General features: G+C 32.6%; 1 protein-coding gene across 2 annotated transcripts in view; it reads right to left on the bottom strand.

The window, feature by feature from the left end:
• Positions 1 to 21,819, bottom strand: part of Gel (Gelsolin) — a 90,680-nt gene that overhangs the window by 42,009 nt on the left and 26,852 nt on the right. For both annotated transcript variants that reach the window (XM_090377685.1, XM_090377676.1), the window contains exons 4-11: positions 14,173 to 14,303; positions 6,831 to 7,111; positions 5,297 to 5,438; positions 4,017 to 4,098; positions 3,580 to 3,678; positions 1,647 to 1,803; positions 388 to 509; positions 140 to 277 (exon numbers count right to left, since the gene is read on the bottom strand). In XM_090377685.1, the coding sequence (XP_090233811.1) occupies positions 140 to 277; positions 388 to 509; positions 1,647 to 1,803; positions 3,580 to 3,678; positions 4,017 to 4,098; positions 5,297 to 5,438; positions 6,831 to 7,111; positions 14,173 to 14,303 (1,152 nt within the window). The remainder of the gene's footprint in view (positions 1 to 139; positions 278 to 387; positions 510 to 1,646; positions 1,804 to 3,579; positions 3,679 to 4,016; positions 4,099 to 5,296; positions 5,439 to 6,830; positions 7,112 to 14,172; positions 14,304 to 21,819) is intronic.

Genomic DNA, 21,819 nt, shown 5'->3' with positions numbered 1-21,819 from the left:
GAGAAGTATTAATACTACCATTTATAAAACAAGGTTGTACAAAAAATAAGAAAACAAACACTTATTTAACTATATATATATATAACTATATATAACAAATATGAGAAAAGGATAGAGACGTATTCAATACTATATTTACCTGCCAGAAATATATAATGTAGCACTCTCTACCAGCCATATCATAGGCATATTTCATAACATAGCTGTCTCCACCAAAGAACATGCTATAAGCTGAAGGATCTACAGGTGCCATCTCAAAATTTTCAATCCTCCAGATCTAAAGTTATATAAAAAAAATATCATTTAAGTAAAACACTTTAAATATTTCGTCATAGTAATGTGAATATTACACATTCATACAAATCTCTCAAAATTGAAATGAATTACCTCAGCTTTTCCTGATCCATCATCAGGCATAAAACCAAAAGCTTTGCCCAAGCTTTTAGCCAAAAGACGTCTCTTCTCACGATGCAAGGAATAAACATTGAAATCTGGTTCTGGACTTGCAGCTATGTTAAATAAGAACAAAGAGTGAGAATTTAGTAACTAGAATAAGAAATTTTTTGTTTTTATGAAATCTTCTAAGAACATACAGGATTACAAAGTTAAATTATTAAATGCAAGTATTTGTGTCTGGAATTGGTCTTGCCCTGTAAATACCTGTTTCTAGTTTTTCAATTTGGAAATTTCTGAAAATTGAATATGTGTTCTGGTTTTCTGATAAGTTTTGCAAGTATTTTTTTTTTTTTTTGGTTAACAAGTAATTCAGTATTTGGTATCAGTAGTATCTTTACTTCTGTTGATTATTTTGGAATATCCAGGTTCATTTCTCTACTAGGTCATTTTATTATTTTTTTTTTGTATATTTTGTTATAGGCATATATTTCCACCTCCCTTTCATAAATTGTCCATTCTGCCAATCACACTTATAATTAATTTTTCAATACAAGGAGATCATTGAGTAAGTTCACTTTGCTTTCTTTTTGTCTTCAGACTTCGCTACATAAGTAGGTTGTTACTGGCTTGCATGGCATAGGACCACAGCCTTTTAACGCAGTCCTTTGGCAGGTTTAGATGTTACTGAAATGCAAAATCCTGTCCCAAATGAAATTATTTTTTATTCTATCATATATTTTAATTGTTATTAGATTTCAAGGAGAAGAGGCACAAAGTCATTGCATACTTTTAGTCTGCTTGTATGTCTGTTAAAACTAAAAGAATTGTTTCTATTGGTATTTTTGTTTCTGTTGGTCTGTAAGAATGAAAGGTAGAAGCAGTGTGTGCATGTGAATTTCTTGGAAATATCAAATGGATTAACTAAGAATAAATAGAATGAAGCTTGTATTAATTCTTAGTTATCTTTTCCCATATATGTTAAGTATTTAGTTTCATAAAATGAATATTAAAATTATTAGACATTCAATTTGCTATTAGCAAGTTTCTTTCCATTAAAATTATTCTAGCCCATTGTTTTTTTGTTAGTGGCACTTCAAAAGTTAGAGAGCTAAATGCAGATTGTGAGCAGTGGTTTGGCTACCTCTGGAATATAACCACAAAGAGAATAATAACAGCAGCAATAGTAGTAGAAAAATGTTTCATGAAGAAATAAAATTTCCTATGTTTAAAAAGAAAATTTAAAAACCTACCAGCTATTTCATTATCTGTATAAATTCTACCAAGTCCTATTTGATCCTCTGGCTCTTTCCAACTAGAGAAATATTGTTTGAAAATGGGTGGTTCTCCATTATCAATCACACGAGTCACATGAGTCCATTTTGGATATCCCTTTTGGTCAATATATTTCTGAAAAATCCAGATTATGCACTTACTTCAAGATAACTGATACATAAATATGCTAATTCTGGAATATCAAATAACATTTTTTTTGTTGATTTGATGGAAGTTACTTTTTACAACCAACTAAACTAAGTCAGCTGGATGATAAATGTATTTAAATTTAGTATAAAGCTACTCCAAGAAAAAGGGGCTTGTTAAGTTATTTCATGAAAAGTAACTAAGTTACTTTCAAGTTTATGTTTTCATTCTTATGTCCCCTTACAAATAATTTTTTTAAATTAACAATACTAAAACTGCTAGAGGGCACATGACATGAAAAATATGTTCATTCTATTGTTTTTGTAACATTAGAATGAACTCAGTTTTCTGAATATGACTTGGTTTTTTGAAATATTTATTAAATTTTAGTAACAATTGCATTTCAAAATTAGTATCAGATAATTTTCCTCATCTGTCTTGAAATAATGTCCCTGCAGCACTATATAAGGCAGTGACAGCAGTTCTGTATTATAACATAAATATAGCAATTTATAATTTTTATTGTGGTGAGTTATTATAATTTGTTAAAACAGTGAGTTCTATATTGTTATTGCCAAGACCTGTTTCAAAAAAACAAAAAAAAATAAGTCATTTTCATCTTTGGTTTTGGTTTCTATGACAGTTCTAGGAAATGATTTTATTTTATTTTTTTTTTTTGTTTATCCCCCACGCAAGTTTTTCTATGAAATCTTGTTCTTAGTTTTGTTGGCGACAGTACACCACATTCTGACTTCCAGTTCAATTAATTCTGCTCTGGACAAAGAAGTACAACTTCTCAAATATCCACCATCAGTTCCCAGAGGAAAAAAAAAAAAAAAAAAAAAAAAGGCCTTCTGCTCCTATGGGCTTCTTCAAAAATACCCAAACAAGACCATATATCTTTACCCTGATTTCTAACCTCTATTACGTCCTTCGCATTGCTTTCTCTTCTAATCAGCTACTTATAAAAATAAGTAGCTGATTAGAAGTGCTCCAAAAATTCTTTTTAAATTTCCTTATAAAACTGAATAGTAATCAATGTACACCAATATCCACTTTTTTTTTTTTAAATGTGCCCATTAGAGAGTTTACAAAACCTTTTCATCATTTCTAGTCACCTTCTGTTAACTGTTGCAATATTCAAAAATTTGGATGGGAAAACTCTGCATTCAACCTCAAAATTTGCTTTACAATGGTCCTAAATACATCTGTTTTACCTGAAAGATGACGTTGATTTCCATGGCTAGTGAATAACTGACTCTTGAATGAGGTTGGTATTTTCTAATGCTTGAATATCCCTTATTCATCAGGATTGTATGGTATTTTGGTTTTGTACTGACCCTTTTTCTTTCCATTTGATCTAAATTCATTATGATATATGCTGTTTTGCTAACACTGAGTCAGTTTTAATATGCTGTACAAATGATTATAATTTTTGTAAACTTAATTTAGAAGCCACAGAAAAAAAAATAATGTTAATAAGTAAAAAAAAATATTAGTGTACCATATTATTCAGTCCTACCTTGTAATTTCATTTTGAAACTGAATATATTTTAGCGAAAGACGACATACTTTACACAGTGAAGTATGTTATCTTTCATTATAAGTTTATCTGCATATTTCTCTAGCCTTTGACACATATCTGTATATGTTGCTGGTTCATGTGGTATATTTTACATAAGTAAGAAACTTTAAGCTCTTATTATAAAGTTTATAAAAAGAAAAAATTAGTAAAAAAAAAATGTATCACAAAAAAAATTCTACCTCAGCCATTTTCATTGCGCCTACTCTTTCTTTTGTACTAGATTCTTTTCCGATCCATACATATAAGCCATTAACACCTCCATCCAACAAGAAGGCATCCTAATCAAAAAAATTAAAATATTGCTTTAGGTCTATGATACAAATGCAGACAAGCACATGCACACACACACATATATGTGCAACAGTTGTTCTTAAAAGAATTTAAGAAAAAAATGTTCCAACTGGTAATTAAATTTTTAACATGAAATTACCATTCTAGAAATTTCAAATGATGAACTGACATTAACTTACACTGCACTAAGATACTGACTAAAAATATCTATGAAAATGTTGCAAAATAAAGAAAACTTTGAAATGTCACTACTAAAATTTTAAAATAGTCTGCTTAAATTGAATAAAGTAGTAATATAATATTAATAAAAATATTGGGCATTTACCCCTGATTCTAAGAACTCTTGCTTTAACGGTTTATCAGCTATTTTCTCTACATTCAAATTTCCATCACAATCTTCTGATATCCTGGAATGTGCAATTTTTATCATTAAAATTTATCATATTACAAATGGGGAAAACAGTAGATATATTTTCTTATTGTTATTCACACAAGTAAATCATGACACAGTATTGTAACAATATTAATGAGAGAATTAATCTTTCATTAATTATTTTTGATAGATAAAATCAGATATGGTCATAATATGAAATGTCTTAGGAAGAAAACTTTAAATTTTTTTTAATAACTTAATATAAACATAACATAAATAAACTTTCTGTAATATAATGTATACTTAAAAATTATTATAAATGATTTTAGTCATAGATACATGCAAGCATTTATGGCAAATTGATCAGAAGTTACATTATTTGAGTGAATATTTTGCTCTTGCAGCTTGCAAGAACATCCATCAATTAAGGATCCTGGCCAGAGCTTTCCAAAGTGGGTATATTGATACACTTTGGGGTGTCGTGTCATGTCTAAAAGGATGTTGTGAAACTTTCGAATCCTATCAGTATTGTTTGCAAGCTCATTTTCTTTCACAGCATATATTAATTATTATTATTATTATTATTAGCCATATGGTGCAAGGAAGCCTGAGGCTTATGCCGCATCAGCCAAAAAAAAAAAAAAAAATTTCCATGTTACCCTGAGAGAGAGACAGAAGTAGAAGGGAATCACCAAGAAAGCAAGAAAGAGAAGAATGATGATATCCAGCTCAGGAACCTGGGTTTGCCAAGCCCATACTCACCATATGTGAGCCCCTGGGGTAGTGTAATTTTTTTTTTTTTTTTTTGGTAGTAGTTATTGGCGCATCGGCTTCTGTGGCCATAATGCACCTCCCAAGGTTTTTGCAGTACTTTGATCCAAGCCCGAGGCGGGATTCGAACCTGCGACCTTTGGGTTGCTAGGTAGGCACTTTACCCACCCAGCTAGCCTGGTCGGCGGTAGTGTAATTGATTGATTAAAATACAACTAGTGAGTAATACATCAAACATTACATTTATTTCTTCATTTGATTCACATTCGGTAGCCAAAACTAATAACTGGTATAGTCCATTTTTAGCTAGTGATTAGCACCATGCATTCTCTCTCTCTCTCTCCCCTTCTCTTTGGGTGGGATGCCAAATTATTTTTTGGTGCATGCACCAAAAAAAAAAAAAAAAAACACCTTTGGAAAACACTGGTCCATGGTCCATGTATTGCTAGTGTGCCACATACCTGTAGAGCGATACACTGGCTTCTGCGGAATGTTCTGAATCTGTATCATCCCCACCTTCCTCTGAATCTTTAATATCATCATTACAACCACCTCCTAATTCTTCAAAAAATGTAGCCACTTCTCCTTCAGTACTGCTAGCATCTGAGATTAAAAAAAGAAATATGGTGATAATTGTATTTTTAAAAACTATTCCCAAAGGATTTAAATTATATTTATATCTCTGAAATATTTTAGTATAATTTCTCTTTTTATATCAGCTAACTTTTTATATTTTACCATTACAACATGCAACACATGCAGCTATCCTAAACAGAGCTTTGAGGGAAAAAAAATGAAAATTTATAATTAAGCTTTTAACAATATAATGCCATCCCATCATGTGACTTATTATTTTTATATATTTTAATTTTATTAAATTAACTGTGGAATCTAATAAGTTAACAGTATATCTGTACCTATTTTACCGAAATAGAGTTCACATTTGATTGCTATGACAACTGCAGCTGAAATTTATCAATGCATTTTATGATCAACTTCTGTGTTGGTCTCAAGTTGTTGTGGCTGTGAAGCATTCCTGCAGAACTGCCCTAATTTTCTCTTCAGAAATAGAAAAAACACAGATTCTTATATACAATTTTTATAGAGAATTTTACTTTACAAGTCTGCTGTATATATACAATATTCAGACAATGTCAAATGTAGAATATAGAGTTGGTAAGAGCATTTCCATATTTTGACTGTGGCTTATATCTGGAGGAGTATCCAATCTTAAGACTCAACTCCAAAATGCGATGCAGAAACAATAGAGAACCAAGTGCCAGAAGAGAAAAGGAAAAAAAAATGCAGAACTCTTGATTTATTTGTTATATTATTTATCATTATTCATATTTATTATTATTTTATAAAATAACAGCTACAATGTTGTTTGTTTGTTTGTTATTTGGTTTTTAGGAGCATTAGCAACTAAGGCCATATTGCTCCGGAATATGCGGTGGTCATTCCCTGACCTTTCCGCATCCTCCGTATTTGGTGGTGACGGGCTCGAACCCCGGTCTAATCAAGAAGCGTGTGCTACGCACTGCTGCTCCTTCCCACCTGGCTACGGAGGTGCCAGCTACAATGTCTTGATGGCAAATATAATATTTATTCTATTCTTCATCCAACTATACAGCAGTCCTTGGACTTAAAACAGGTTATAATTAAATCTTTATTGAATGTGCCATAGACTATAAGCAACAAATGAAAAGGTACATTATGTCATCATGGCAGGAAGCCAGAGCAAGTCTGCTTCATAAGTCAAAGCAGACTTTCCTGTAGAAATAAAAAAAAAAGGGTTCTAGGAGCCAAAGCGCAGCAAGGGCATATCACACGCTACTACATAGCTGAAATGAATTTTTTTTTTGTCTGTTTAAATGTTTTGCTTCAGAAAAGCTAATTTTGAAAAGTTCTCATCATATTTATGATAATTGCCATTTATCTATTTGTTTTTTCAGTATTTCACTATTTTTGCATGATTCTGAACATTACACTTACCTATTATATGCACAGTACTTCTTCCTGCATGGACATCAGAAGCAATGGCATTAGCAGCTTGGATGGCTTTTATCCGTTCCATCTTCCCACTATTTTCACCTACCCAGACATAAATATTATGTCCTGCATCAAGGATAAAGCAGTCACCTTTGTTCATAGAATCAGGACTTAACTCCACTTCATATATACGAACATTGCGCCTTCCTTTTACTTGCAGTAAACGTTTTACAGTCTCATCCACAACATGTCTGAATCCTGATTTAACACCACCTTCAAGGTACCTAAATATATAAATGAATTTAAATTCATATTCATTATTTCTACATTTATATTCATTATTTTTTTCAATACTTTACAGCTCCCTGTATATGCATGCACATAGATCAAATTAAAAAATATATATAATTTTTCTAATATATATACTTAGACTTTAAACAAAAATACACACAATGTATATCCTTTTTTCCTATTCTCTTTATATATACACACCCTATATATTAAAATATTCTTCACATTTTAATTTATAAGTTAACCGCATATTTCATATAAGCTAATTTTATTAAATTTTCATTTTATGGCTTTTCATTCGTGCTTCTTAGCCACAATTGGAATGAATATATAAAGTGATCTCCTCATTTATAAATATCTGATCTATGAACCTGCGATCTTACAAACAAGAATTTTTGACAAAGCACATTTGATTTATGAACTCATATCTCAGTAAAGAAGAAAGTGCTATTTCAATGCAGGTATCAAAATAATATGAGAAAATAAGGCTGCTCTCTGTTCTCAAACTATTTCAATTTCTTTTGAAATAATACTCTGCTTCTTTACTAAAATACTGCATTGGGCCAATGCAGCCTAGTAATAAGGATTATGTTATACATAACACAATTTATTTTTTCAGATGGAAGTTTTTTTCTGCAAACTGCTTGCCTGCCTATTTAGATTCAATACATTTATTCACTACTCAACACAAGATTGCTAATTGAGACTACCTACTGTCTGATGATAGAACCAAATAGTTCTGAAACCAGTCACAATAGTACTTTCAAGATTTTAAGTAATAACGGATTCACTTTCTTGATGAGTTTATTCTATTAAAATCAATATTAGTTACTTTAGGTAAAATCATGGATAAACATATTTGTTTCTAAAGAGGCTAAGACTGAGGTCTGTCAATGTCACAGGATCCCCCATCCTGACAGTAAAGACAGAAAAACATAACACAGAGTACCATTATTTTCTTAGACCTCACATCTTAATTTTATGAACTTTCATTTATCTTGTGAGATAATTAATTAATTAATGGTGTTGTTGCGATTAATTAATTATCTCACATGATGAACAATCACATAGATCCCCTCTTCCAATTTATTCATCTTCATTAAACATTGCATTCTGAAATTGAAATGGACAGCAATGGGGGTTAGCAGAGGACGTACCCTTTTTCAATCTGCAGGCATTTTAAAAATAATTTTGCCTAGCTTTTTTCCTTATGAATAAAAAAAGTAAAATTTCATATTAAATTATGTATTTTAAGATGAAATTTTACTTTTTTATTCCTAAGGAAAATTTAAATACATAACTGTGAGGGGCTAAACCTCTTTGAGGAGCTTGTTTTCCTCTGAGGTCTTTCTCACAAAGATTAATATTATAGTAAAATGAAAGTCATTTTTGTTTAGACTGGAAAAACTTTTATCCATTCTATCCACAGAATGTGGTGTTTAAACAATAAATCAAGCCACTGATGCAGGAAAGTAAGCTTATACAGCATCAGCCAAAAAAAAAAAAAAATCTCATAATAGTGGAGGAACTTTGGCATGAGGTCCCTTGGTATTGAATTATGCTAAATAAAAGGCACTGCACCAATCAGAAAATCTACTCCTGCTCCAGATTGCATGCTGACTAAAAGATAAAAAACAGAGGCTGGTCATAATGGTCAGCCTTCAAGGTAGACCAGCATAACACCTGAGGTCCCTCAGAGATCAGCACTGGGTCCCCTCCTATTTATAATTTTTATAAATAATATTGATGAGGGTATCAATATTATTTATGACAGCTACAGATAAGCTGTCAAAGTTTGATGATGATATGAAGGGTGGTTAACAATCCAAGTCAGGCTGTGTTACTTCAAAAATTTAATGCTTCTAAATGTAAAAAAAGTTGTCAGAAAGGGTGGTTGGTTGGTTGTTGGGTTTTATTGGCACATTAGCAACTAAGGCTAAGGCTATAATGCTCCAAAACCAGGTATGTCAGAAAGAAATAGAGAGATGGATATGAGGTGTAAAACAACAATTCCAAAGAGATGAGGCCACTACAAACCATCTAACTCTCAACCTCAACTTAGCTCAGGGTTGCTAAGTCTACCCAGACACAGGTTTTAATTTAAGGATAACAAAGAGTTCCAAATCATGAAAAAGGCCTCTGGCATACAGTAGAGGAAAGAAAACAGTTGGAAGAGAGAAGGGAGAGAGACAAAATGACACGAATCACCTAATTGAAATAAAAGAGGCTACCACAATAAACCATTAAACCTCAACTTAGTCCAAGGTTGATAAGTCTATCTAGACCTGGGCTTCAATTATTTTTGGGATCTCCTCAGTGATTGATGAATTGAAAGAAACATTTTATAGATATATTAAATAAAATATACATATAAAATAGTGGTAGGAAGATAAAGTCAGTAGGCAGGGGGCATACTGACAGGGCCAGTGCAAGGGTACCTGGCGTCCCTAGGCAAGGAAAAATTCATGCACCCCTTATCAATACGTACTTACATATTCACATGCATAGCCAAACATAACATAGCCAAATATAAACAAATTTGATATAAAAAAAAAATATATATTGATTTTGTTTTAAATTAACAAAACAGTATTTAAATTGCACAAAAAAGGAAAAAAGTATTTTCAGTAATTTTCATTAACTCGTATTTTAAACATCAATAATTCATTAACATACTTAATAATGCATTTACAGTTAAAGTTAAGTACATATTGCAATTTAATATTTATTATGAGAAATTAATTTTTTGTGCTTTTGCTCCTGCAAATGTTTGAATTAATGTATCGACATCAAGATTAGCTGCAATTTCGTGTTTAATTGATATTATTGCCAGACCAGTCAGTCTTTCTTGAGCCATGGTCGATGAGTGTATGCTTTTATCAATTTCAATTTTGAAAAACTCCTTTCTGAACTGGCTACTGATACTGGAAATGTTGCGAATATGCGCAACGCAATAAATAAATTTGGAACACTGTTTTCTAATTTATGTTGACATATATATGAGAGGACATCAATTGCCGAAGTGTTTTCAGAAATTCGTCTTGCTATTACTTGAAATTCTTTACTTAAATCTGTTCCATCGATATCTCGAGAATTATTGTGTGTAAGGTATCTTTCTAAAATTAAACATTTTTGAAGCAGCTCTTCAGAAGAAATTTTTTGCAATTCGTATATATTTATAATCATTGTGGACTAATGTTATTCAATGTTAATGTTATTAGTGGAGTCCCTCAGGGTTCAGTGTTGGGTCCATTGTTGTTTTCTGTATTTATAAATGATATTGATGATGGTATATCAAGCTTAATGTCCAAGTCTGCAGATGATATAAAGGTTGGCATGGTTGTTAAGGATACTACTGATGCTATGCTGCTGCAACAGAATCTGGAAAGGTTGAGCAGATGGGCTGAGAGGTGGCAAATGAAGTTTAACATTGACAAATGTAAAGTACTACATATGGGAAACAGTAACCCCAGAGCAACGTATCAACTCTGTGGTACTACACTGACAGTGGTAGAGAATGAACAGGACCTGGGGGTAATTGTGCAGGCAGATATGAAGTTCTCTGAGCAGTGCAGACGGGCTGCAAGAGTAGCTCCTGGCGTCTTGTCAATGATATATAGGAATTTTTCTAGCAGGGATAAGGAGGTGATTATTCCCTTGTATAAGGCAATGGTCAGGCCACACCTTGAGTACTGTATACAGGTCTGGAGGCCTCATTTCAAGAAGGATGTAGAGCTTCTGAAACGAGTACAGAGAAGGGCAACAAGATTAGTGAATGGAACAAAGGGTTGCTCTTATGAAGAAAGGCTTAAGTTTTGTAAATTACAGTGTCTGGCGACTAGGCACCGGCGAGGTGATCTGATAGAGGTGTATAAAGCCTTGAATGGTTTGAGCATGCTCAATACCGATGGGATTCTTCCTCTTGCTCAGAATAATCACCTGAGAGGGCATAAATTCAAACTGAGGAAAGACAGATGTAGGATAGATGTGTGGAAATTTGCCTTTAGTCAGCGGGTAGTTGGTTGGTGGCACTGACTTCCATCCCTTGTTGTAGAAATTGATAGTCTAAATAAATTTAAGGCTCAGCTGGACAGGTATTTCGAATGAACAAAGGGGTGAAATGGGAGTGTCATCATATGCCTCTACTAATGCTAATGACACCAAAAGTTTCATTTAATACAGACATGTGTTTGAATTTATCATCCACAGCTGCAGTAGCGGTGTCAATGATTGAAAAATAAAAATCAATCTTAAATTTTTGTTTAAAATCGCTAATAGGTTGATCCTCTTGCTCGTACATAAATTGCTTCTTTTTATTTCTAAGTCGAACTATTTCTTGTTCTTCTTCAAAATTAGGCAGTACACCTAAAATCTCAGCAACTTTTGTCGCTTCAACCAACAATTTTTCAAACTCGTCATCATTTTGAATCCTCATTAAGAATTTTTTTGTGTCATTTATACAATTCATGGCACTACTCATATCAGTTGTTTACTTGTCACATTTATTTCAAAAAGTATATTATACCACATAATTAAAGATGCAATAAATTTAAATTTTGTAATATTTTTAAGAAATCCATTTGCTTCTACTTTCATAGTATTGCCATTTAACCCCGACAAACGATCATCTTGAGATATCTCTTCCAATGCATCACAAACACCGGACAAATTATATCTCAAAGGTTTCAGTGACTCAATTCGACTTTCCCATTGTTTGTCACAGACTGGTTTAAGAGTAAAATTAGTTATGTGCTTTTTCAAGTATTCCCATCAATGAGTCGAGCCAGAAAAATATACATACAAACGATGTATTGTATTGAAAAATACAGTGGCATCTAAACTATTAGCAGTACAATTCATTACTAAATTCAGTGAATGTGAACTACAAGGTACATATGTTGCTCTTGGATTTATATTTAAAATTCGTAGTTGCACACCTTTTATATCTCCTTTCATGTTGCTGGCATTGTCGTATCCTTGACCTCGTAGATAGGTAAAAAACGTATTATTTCATTTGCCATACTTTCTCCAGTAGTACTTTGTATGTCTACAAATCCCAAAAAGTGTTCATTTATGGAAACTTTATTGTTAATGGTGTCCACCAAATGTATAACTATACTCATTTGCTCCGTGTGAGGAATATCGGGAGTACAGTCTGTAATAATAGAAAAGTATTTGATGACAGAAACAAAATCCAAAATTTTTTTCTTCACAGCATCAGAAATAATCTTTCATCATTTTGTACATTTTTTCTGAGATAATACACATATGTTTCTTTATCTTTTATTTTTCTCAAATGTTCATTCATAATCGGATCAAATTTCGCTAAGAATTCAACGAATTTCAAAAAATTTCCATTTCCATGAGCAAATAATGTTTCATTTGTTCCTTGAAAAGACAAATTCTGTACAGCCAATGTTTGAACTAATGTAAACAGTCGTTCTAGAACTTGCAACTAATGTTTTTCTTCTCTTTTAATAACTCTTAAGTTCTGTTCATCAATGGTTGTATGTTTTTTAATTCTTATCTCCAGTTTTTTCCATTTATGATAATTTTCGACATGCCTTTGGGTTTTCTCATGAGCATTTATAATTGACGAAATATTTTTCCAGTCTTTTAAGCCAGAATCAGCAATGTTAATATTCCAATGATCAAATAACAAGCAACAAAAGCAAAACGCAGATCTGTGAATTTTGAATACATTAACCACGAATGCTGTATTGTCTCGCCGTTAAATAACTTTCAAATGTAGTGTGTTGTTGAAAATCTTTGACTGTTGTTATCTTTTGGAAAGTCAAAATTATAAATTTGTTTTGGTCCACATTCAACTAACAGTTGACATAATTTATCAACATTTAAAATCTTTAATTTACTCCAAGTTGCCGGATCATCATAACTTAAATTTTGAAAACTGATTTCTTCAGTACCAACAGTACCACCAGCCGAACAGCTGATGAAGATTTCACCTCTTCGGTTGTTGTTTCGGTCACTGTCTCCTCAGATATTGTATTAAGAGTTTCAACATTTTCGTTTTGACGATCTTCTTGACATCAGTATTTTAAGAAAGTACCTTCTTGTTTTTTTAAAACATTGTCTTTTTCAGCTTTTCATTTTCTATATTGGTAACCAGATGGTTTTTTGTTCATTTTGAAGATCTGTAAAAAATATTTTTTGAGATATAATTATTGTAAAATAATAGAGAATCAACAAAAATAAAAAAAATGAAACAGATGCGAGATTTGAACTGAGATTATTTTATATAACTGATTACTGATTACACTATCAGCTGGCCAAGACCCGGTATGTATTATTTTGTTTTTATAATTATTATTTTTTTTTATTTAAGTTAAGTTTATATTAATGTAATAATAATTAAGATGTGTAGTTGACTAAAAAAAGTGTAGTTGACCAATGATGTGCAGCTGACCAATCAAAAGATGTAAAAAAAGAGTGGTATGTGCCCCATGGTTTTACCCTTTTTATCTAAGCTGTGAACAGATCAAACCGCATGATGGGCAGTCCATTCTATATGTCGATGGTCCTCCGATACAACATATTCTATGTTAAAAAATATCAGTACTGAACCTGAACTTTTATAGGTACTTACCGATTCGTTTGATATCAACACAAGACAACGCACAAAGCGCAATAATATGAGACTGACTGATACAAAAAGATCGTGCAAAAGAGAGTAGATATACTACAGCTTGTTTCTAGGTTAGTTAAGTCTCACGCCTGTAGCCGGACGACGATGTTAGCGGCACAGCAGACGGCACACGCATTCAGTACAGTCCTATTCAAAAGTAAAGAAAACGCAAAAATTGACCAGTAAATAAGCGAATTAGGAATTTTTGGTTTCTTTCACACCTGAGTGGCTCAGGGGCAGAAGGCCGATGAACGAACAGCAGTTTCGTCTGATGGACAAGTGCCCCATTGTTCTGGTGCCCCTAGGCAGTCACCTAGGGTTGCCTAATGGTAAAACCGGCCCTGCATATTGACTTATCTTCCTATAAAATTTATAACTTTTACTGATATTCAGTTGTCATTCTCTTACCTGACACCTTTCTTAAAATATGAGAGGAACTGTTTAGTTTCATGATCCTGAACTTCTCGGTGCTGCACAGGACTACCTCCCAAAACATTGTCCAACTCTACAGACTTGATAGCAGCTGCACCAGACTCATCCTGAAAAGAACAATTTTGATAAAGTGATATAGTACTCAAAATATGATATAAATTACAAAAAATTCTTTTTGTGATTTCTAAAACCTGCCTTCAGCTGTACTCCTGTGGAGTTAAGGAAAGCTGACTTAATTAAAAAATATCTATTAAAGTGATATCGATGTGAATTTTATTTTTCTTTCATTATTGGCTTGACTTTCAATCTATATTATTAATTGTTTTGTTATTGAAGAAGGTTATGCCATATAAAAAAAAACACTTTTGTAAATCTAATTAATGCAGGCATTAGAAAATGTATTAAAAATCATGTCTAAAAATGTTGAGGGGGAGGGTATTTTAACAAAAATATATGTTTTCAATATAGAAAAAAATAAATTTAATTTTTTAATGCTTCTAAATGTAAAAGTTGTCAGAAAGAAATAGAGAGATGGATATGAGGTGTAAAACAACAATTCCAAAGAGATGAGTTGTGTTCAAATAGATTGAAAATAAATCAGACATCAAAAAGTGAACAATTCTGAATTATTTCTCACTGATTTTTAAAGTTATAAAACGGGATCCTTTTCCAAGTGTGCAACGAATCCTTAAAAAAAATAAATAAATAAATATATGCATACTTGAAGGCTAAGTTTCTTAGCAATACAATGTTCAACTTGTTATTTGCTGTCATATATTTATATTTATTCAGTATTTACGCCTGAATCTATAGGCTTGAAATTTCAACATAAAACTAACAGAATATTTTCTTTGTTCAATGTACAGCCACTCACTGGCTTACGTAATACTTGACTTACAGAAATTCGACTTTACATAAGTTTTTGCTGGCCAGTGCAAACTTAAAAAAATCATGGAAATGTATTTTGCATCCCATAGGAATAAATGAGGGTATCATGAAAATATTGTAATGTGAACCCAATAACACATTGTTTTTTTTTTGGTAGTTTGTTCCAAGACCTTGAAAGTTCAAATTTTTGCTATATAACTAAGTTATTTATCTCTCTAAAAGGTCATTTTTATCATGGAAATTGCACTACCCTTTCATCATTATCATGTGTTCCATTATAAGAATCAATTTTGAATGCCTTTGTTGATATTTTTCTAAAGAACATTTCTGGAGGTCACGACCATAAAACAAAAATAAATTGCACTCTTCAGTTTATTGGGCTTTTCTGTTGAGTGCAATCTATTATAAATAGGTAGTAAACTTGATCTCATTGCATTTGCGATAATACTGATAGCTGGAATTGTTTGGTCTTTTAGGTTTTTACGTTATTATGGTGAAATGTGTTCACCGTCACTGAAATCTTCAATCATATAAAAACATAAATAAATTTTCAGAATCTTCTCTTCATTCCTATTTACTTATTACAATGATGAAGGGAAAGTGCATGTTGTGGCAGTGCTAGGAAACGAAATAAAATTGATTTAGAAATGAAGATGAAAATGATTAATTAAAAAGTACGAAGCAGGACAAAGTTTGTCATCTATTGCACGGGAATTAGGTCTTTGCTGCTTCAACAGTGAATACTATTTTAAGAGACCGTACCCATATAAGAGAACATGTTAAAGGATCAACACATTTAAGAGCAACAGTGATCACAAAACAGCATTCAGGTGCTATATCGAAGATGGAAAAGCTATTAATAATATGGATGGAAAATCAGATTCAGAAGCAAGTGCCCCTGAGTCTAATGGCCATTCAAGCAAAAGTAAGAAGTATTTTATGAAGTTATTAAGGATAAGTACGGTGAAACCCAAGCCAAATTCGTGGCAAGCAACGGGTGGTTTAATAGGTTCAAGCATCGCACTTGTTTCCAAAACATTAAAGTATGCGGTGAAGTCACTAGTGCCGATTCTGCAGCTGCAGAGAAATTTTGCGGCATTGGAAAAACCCTTCTAAATTGGCACCTCCATAGCCAGGTGGGAAGGAGCAGCAGTGCGTAGCACAAGCTTCTTGATTAGACCGGAGTTCGAGCCCATCACCACCAAATACGGACAATGCGGAAAGGTCGGGGAATGACCACCGCATATTCCTGGAGCAATATGGCCTTAGTTGCTAATGCTCCTATAAACCAAACAACAACCTTCTAAATCTTCACAGCCTTCAACTTCCATAGCGACATGCTTATCAGCTGGCAAGTTAATTCTGGCAACAATGCTCACTCGAAAGATAAAACTTGATGAAGGTTCTTTTTGTAGTTTTATAATTTTGAAATTTTTGTAATTTTGTACACTTTTGTAATTTTTCCTGCACATGAGGTTAAAAAATTGAATAAATAATTTTATTTACATGTTCGTCGAACATTTCTTTTTTGCTTCAATCAAATTTGCAAGTTCTGCATAAGCATTTAGGGATATTCCGACTTATGTAGAGTTCGGCAGAACGCAACCCTTACGTAAGTCAGCTACGTATAGTGGCTGTATATCCCCTGGGCATTATCAGCGATAGATATTACTGCTAAATCACAAGTTTTTATAATTTTTAATTTACAATTATACATTAAAGAGTTCTTTATTTATTTACAAGGCAGGTTCATTTTTATTTTTTTATTAATATTTGGATGATGCTATATAAGCTTGCTTCCTTGCATCACTTTCTAATAATAATACTAATGCTAAAAAGTTGTAGGACTAAATCTGTTAACAATATCTGAGCACTGAATAAGAAAAGAGATTGTTTCTCAGAAGCATGAAAATACTTTTGAGAGCACTCTGTTTCTAAATATTTCCTTCCAAAAAATTAACATAATACCTACTATATAAGACCTTGTGCTATTTTTTGAAACCAGGCTGTAGTGATATCAACTCTTTGATATCACTACTTTGATATCAACTCTTTGATATCACTACAGCCTGGTGATATGAAAATGTCCACCTAAATTTTAAGAATGACTGCACCTTCAATGTACATGATTGCAACATGCTGTGACTAACAGAAAATGCAAGGGACTGGCAATAACAATAAAAGAATTTTCTAAAGCTCAATAACAAGCATTTTGTTTGTAAACATACGCATAAATATGAAATGAGCTTTATTAAAAACTAAATTGCATTTAAAACGTGTGGTCTACTAATGCAGTACTTTGCATTTATCAATGCTAAATTAAAAATTTATTTTTAATTACCCCATACATTTAGTATTACAGTTTGTTTTGAAGCAGTCAAATATGCTTAACTAGCATTGATGAATGATGGCATATTTTTCATTTTTCACCAGTACACAGCATGGAATTAATCATGTGTAAAATGCCAAATTCCATTAAACCTTAATGAAGGTTATTGTTATTTGGTTTTTAGGAGCATTAGCAACTAAGGCCATATTGCTCCGGGATATGCGGTGATCATTCCCTAACCTTTCCGCATCCTCCGTATCTGGTGGTGATGGACTCGAACCCCAGTCTAATCAAGAAGCGTGTGTTACGCACTGTTGCTAATTCTCACCTGGCTACGGAGGCACCCCTTAATGAAGATGCAATATTTTTATAATCACAGTTTGTTCAGTAAGTGTCTCATCTGATTTGCTAGGCAACAGTGTTTTCTGTTTCTGCAACATTTTATGAGCTGCTACAACACCTCACGTTTTTATAAAGTATTTCTTATTCCCTTAACAATTAAACTAGCCCAGAATTTGGGCTAGTTTAATTAAATTATATACAGGAATTTTCAGGGGTAAGGAGGTGATTATCCTATTGTATAAGGCAATGGTTAGGCACATGTTGAGTACAGTATACAGGTCTTGAAACCTCATTTTAGGAAGAATGCAGATCTCTTGGAATGGGTGCAGAGAAGAGCAATATTAGTGAGGGGAAAGAAAAGGCTTCTCTTCACGATCTGTAAAGAGATCTGATTGAGGTGTTTAACATTTTAAATAGCATTAGTAAGCACAGTGCTGATGTTCCTCTTGCTGACTATACATAATTATGATGGGACATAAATTGAAACTGAAGAGGGATAGTTGCAGAATTGATATGCAGAAGTTTGCTTCCAGCCAGCAGGTCATAGATCGTTGGAATGAATTCAAACTACCCACTTCTAAACTAAGAGGTAGAAACATTCAAACTAAGAGGTAGAAACACTTGTAGAGGGGATGGACAAGTGATACGAGATTTTTTTTTTTGGCTTATGCTGTTATAAGTTTTATTTTCTTGCATTATTTGCCATTATTAATACTGGCAACTATAGATGACAGAAACATACACTGGAAACATGAAGCTCCTCTTTTTTAATGACCTTCAAATTTTTGTAAACAAAAATATGAAAGGCATGATTATTTCATTCTGATTTTATTTGGAAAAGGAAAATGAAATATAAAACAATAATTCTTTTTTCCAGTCAGTAATCAACAAGAAGCTTAGCAGTGTTCCTAAGCATTAATGGAATTTCATGCTTACTAAAGTCACTAAATGTGCGTACAGCTTTTCACATTATAATATATATGTAACTGTCCTTTAGAAAAACCTTTTAACTTTCCTTTTAAACCTTTAAACTGTCCTTTAAACACAATTACTTCAACAGATGATACAAAATGATCACTTAAAAGATCAATGATTAGTATTACAAGCTTTGAAAGCTGTCTTGGAGGTGGAGGGGTTGAAGATTACTTAGTTTATTACTAATAGAGTGATCTTAAACAAAGTTTAGATGGATTGAGTTTTTTCATTTAAATAAAAAAAATTTAATTTTTTATGTAACTTAAATCTCCTAGAACAGTGCAATCTTAAAACAAATGTGGAATAATAATTGTGTAAACAAGAGAGGTATAGTAGTCAGAAACTACTGCATTACTAAAACCATGACAAACAAAATGGAATGTATGATGTTTATTAGAAATTCAAATGACTTGCCTTACCACCCACATGAAACTTCTTCAGCAAATACCTAAACATACACACACCCTAAAACCTACAGGCAGTTACATAACTTCAGTCCTATTATCATAAGGACTACTACATGCATCCAGTAGTAAGACAAAAACAAAATGAATTATTTGGTAAATACAGCATTGCATTGTATTGTGGGGAAAAAAAAATTAAGATTTCTCTTTATCATTCTTTTAAGAGGGCAAGAAATTGTTATTTTACTAAAGTGTGTAAATTAACAATTTCTTATAAATCTGCACTCATATCATTTCAAAATAAAATTAAAATTTCAGAAGTTTGGTAAAATTTTGAAAGTGCAGCGCTGGACAGTACTGTATTTTTTAAGTTTACAAACTAAGGTTTATACAGAAAACAAGTTTTCCAGATGTGGGTTAGATCTCTCATACGAGATAACTCAACCTACACCACTCTGACAGGTTGTTTCATGCATTCCCATTAGTGAAGAGGTACCACTGACGAATGTAGACCTGACAGTGAGCTGCGACAAATAACTTAAATAACTTCTTGATAAGGATATAAGTAGAGCAACACTCGTGAAGGTTGAGGTGAAGTGAAGTGAAGTGAGTTGATGTGAAGGTTTCACATGAGAAATCTAGATTCGTCATCGAAGGCTTGCCTTTTACATACAAACCTTGAGCAGTTTACTACTACCATACAACTAGTTCTTCTAATTTAAAATATTTTTTTTTTATTGTTTTATATTATAGTATAGCACTTCCAAAGGGACTGGTCAAAAAGAGCAGCAAAAAGGAATTAACCCTCCCACTTATAACAGAAAAGCATTATAAGCAGGGGTGTTGTAACGGCAGTTTACTGCATGGGACCAGAGTAAAACAGCATTAAAATCAGCAGCATTATAATGGGAGTTTACTGTATATCATTTAATTGGTCAGTAGTAACATGAGTGCCATTTTGAGTTTTTAGTTTATTTGCAAGCAAAAACCATTCCATTTATTAATTCAAATGCATTTGAGGTAATTTTTTCTCCATGGTTTCTCTATTAAAAATTCAAGAAATTATTATTAGTAGTAGTTCTTGTATATGATTACATGTGACAGCCAGAGAGATAAAACTAATTACAGATGTTAATTATAAATTTTCTTATGACTATAAATTAAAAATTATGAATTGGAGGTGATATTTTTATTAAACTGAAATAGAATGTTTTTACTTTTTTTTTTTGTTCTAAGATTTGTGTCTAATTAAACATTTTAACATTTATCTCTAATTATATTTTTATAAGATGAGTTTTAGATGAAGAAGATATTTACTTTTCTTTGGGTATAGAAAAATTGATTGGTCGAGGAAAATTTCAACGCTGACTACAAAAAAAGCGAACAACTGTGTTAGAGAGGACAAAACTTTTCATTATTAGTGATGATAGAGAGGATGGTTTTTGAAAATTTATATAAACTTAAAAATTATAATTATAATTAAAATTCAATAATTATAATTAAAATTAAAATTCAATAATTGTAATTAAAATTAAAATTGGATAATTATAATTAAAGTACACGCACTGGCCAAAAATATATGAACCTTTATATTAAGATAGCCACAGACAGAAGCTGCATGGCTGTTTGATTCCAGTAATCTGAAGCCAGAATGGGGAAAATGTGTAATCTATCAGACTTTGAAAAAGGTTTTATTGTGGGTGTGTGTTTAGCTGTTGTTATTTGGTTTTTTTTTTAGGAGCATTAGCAACTAAGGCCATATTGCTCCGGGATATGCGGTCGTCATTCCTTAACCTTTCCGCATCCTCCGTATTTGGTGGTGACGGGCTCGAACCCCGGTCTAATCAAGAAGCGTGTGCTACGCACTGCTGCTCCTTCCCACTTGGCTACGGAGGTGCTGTGTGTTTAGCAGGAGCCGTGATTCAAGAAACTAGATATAACTGACTTCTTAAAAGCATCTATCCCAAAGGTTTTTAATGACTGGAAGGCAAGTGGTTTTTCCACATCAAAAAGGCATAAATATGGCAGAAAAACAATCAAGAGTGAAGCCATTGTACTCTAAAGAGGACTGTATGGAAAAATAGCACATCCAGTGTGCAGTAAATAACAAGCCAAGCTCAGAACTGCTTATTTCAACCCATACCATGCACGGGGAATTGAAGCACAGGGAATTGGGTCTGACATTCCTATTCAGAAGCCACTAGTTTCAGAGAAAACAGATACACTTGCAGTGGTGCCAAAAACATCATGATTAGACAGTGTAACAATGGAAGAAAGTCATGTGGTCAAACAAATCTCAATATCCTTTGATTTGCACTGATCTTAGGGAGTGTGGCAAGAACCTCATGAGGGCTCTGAGAGGGATTAGTATAAATGAGTGAAGATGGAATTCTCTCTGTTATAAAGAATTCCAGAATTGGGGTCATAAATTCAAATTACAAGGGTTGAGGTTTAGATTAGATTGTAGGAAGTTTTCTTTTAGCCATCAAGATGTTGATTGCTGGAATAAGTTGCCGTTGCAGATAGCTGAGGCTGACATTTTGAATAAATTCAAAGGTCTACTGAATAATTAACTTTGTGAGGAGGGGAGCATTATATTATTTGTATTTTCTTATTTACTTGGTGCTTTTTTTTTTTGTTTTTTTTTGCCAGTGCAGCAAAAGTCTGTGGCTTCCTTGCACTATT

Source organism: Mastigoproctus giganteus, chromosome 1 (genome assembly GCF_048544385.1).
Source record: "Mastigoproctus giganteus isolate SK-2022 chromosome 1, ASM4854438v1, whole genome shotgun sequence".
In the NCBI taxonomy this organism is placed as follows: domain Eukaryota; kingdom Metazoa; phylum Arthropoda; class Arachnida; order Uropygi; family Thelyphonidae; genus Mastigoproctus; species Mastigoproctus giganteus.
The sequence above is the reverse complement of the archived record's forward strand: the minus strand, read 5'-3'. Positions and strand labels throughout refer to the sequence as shown.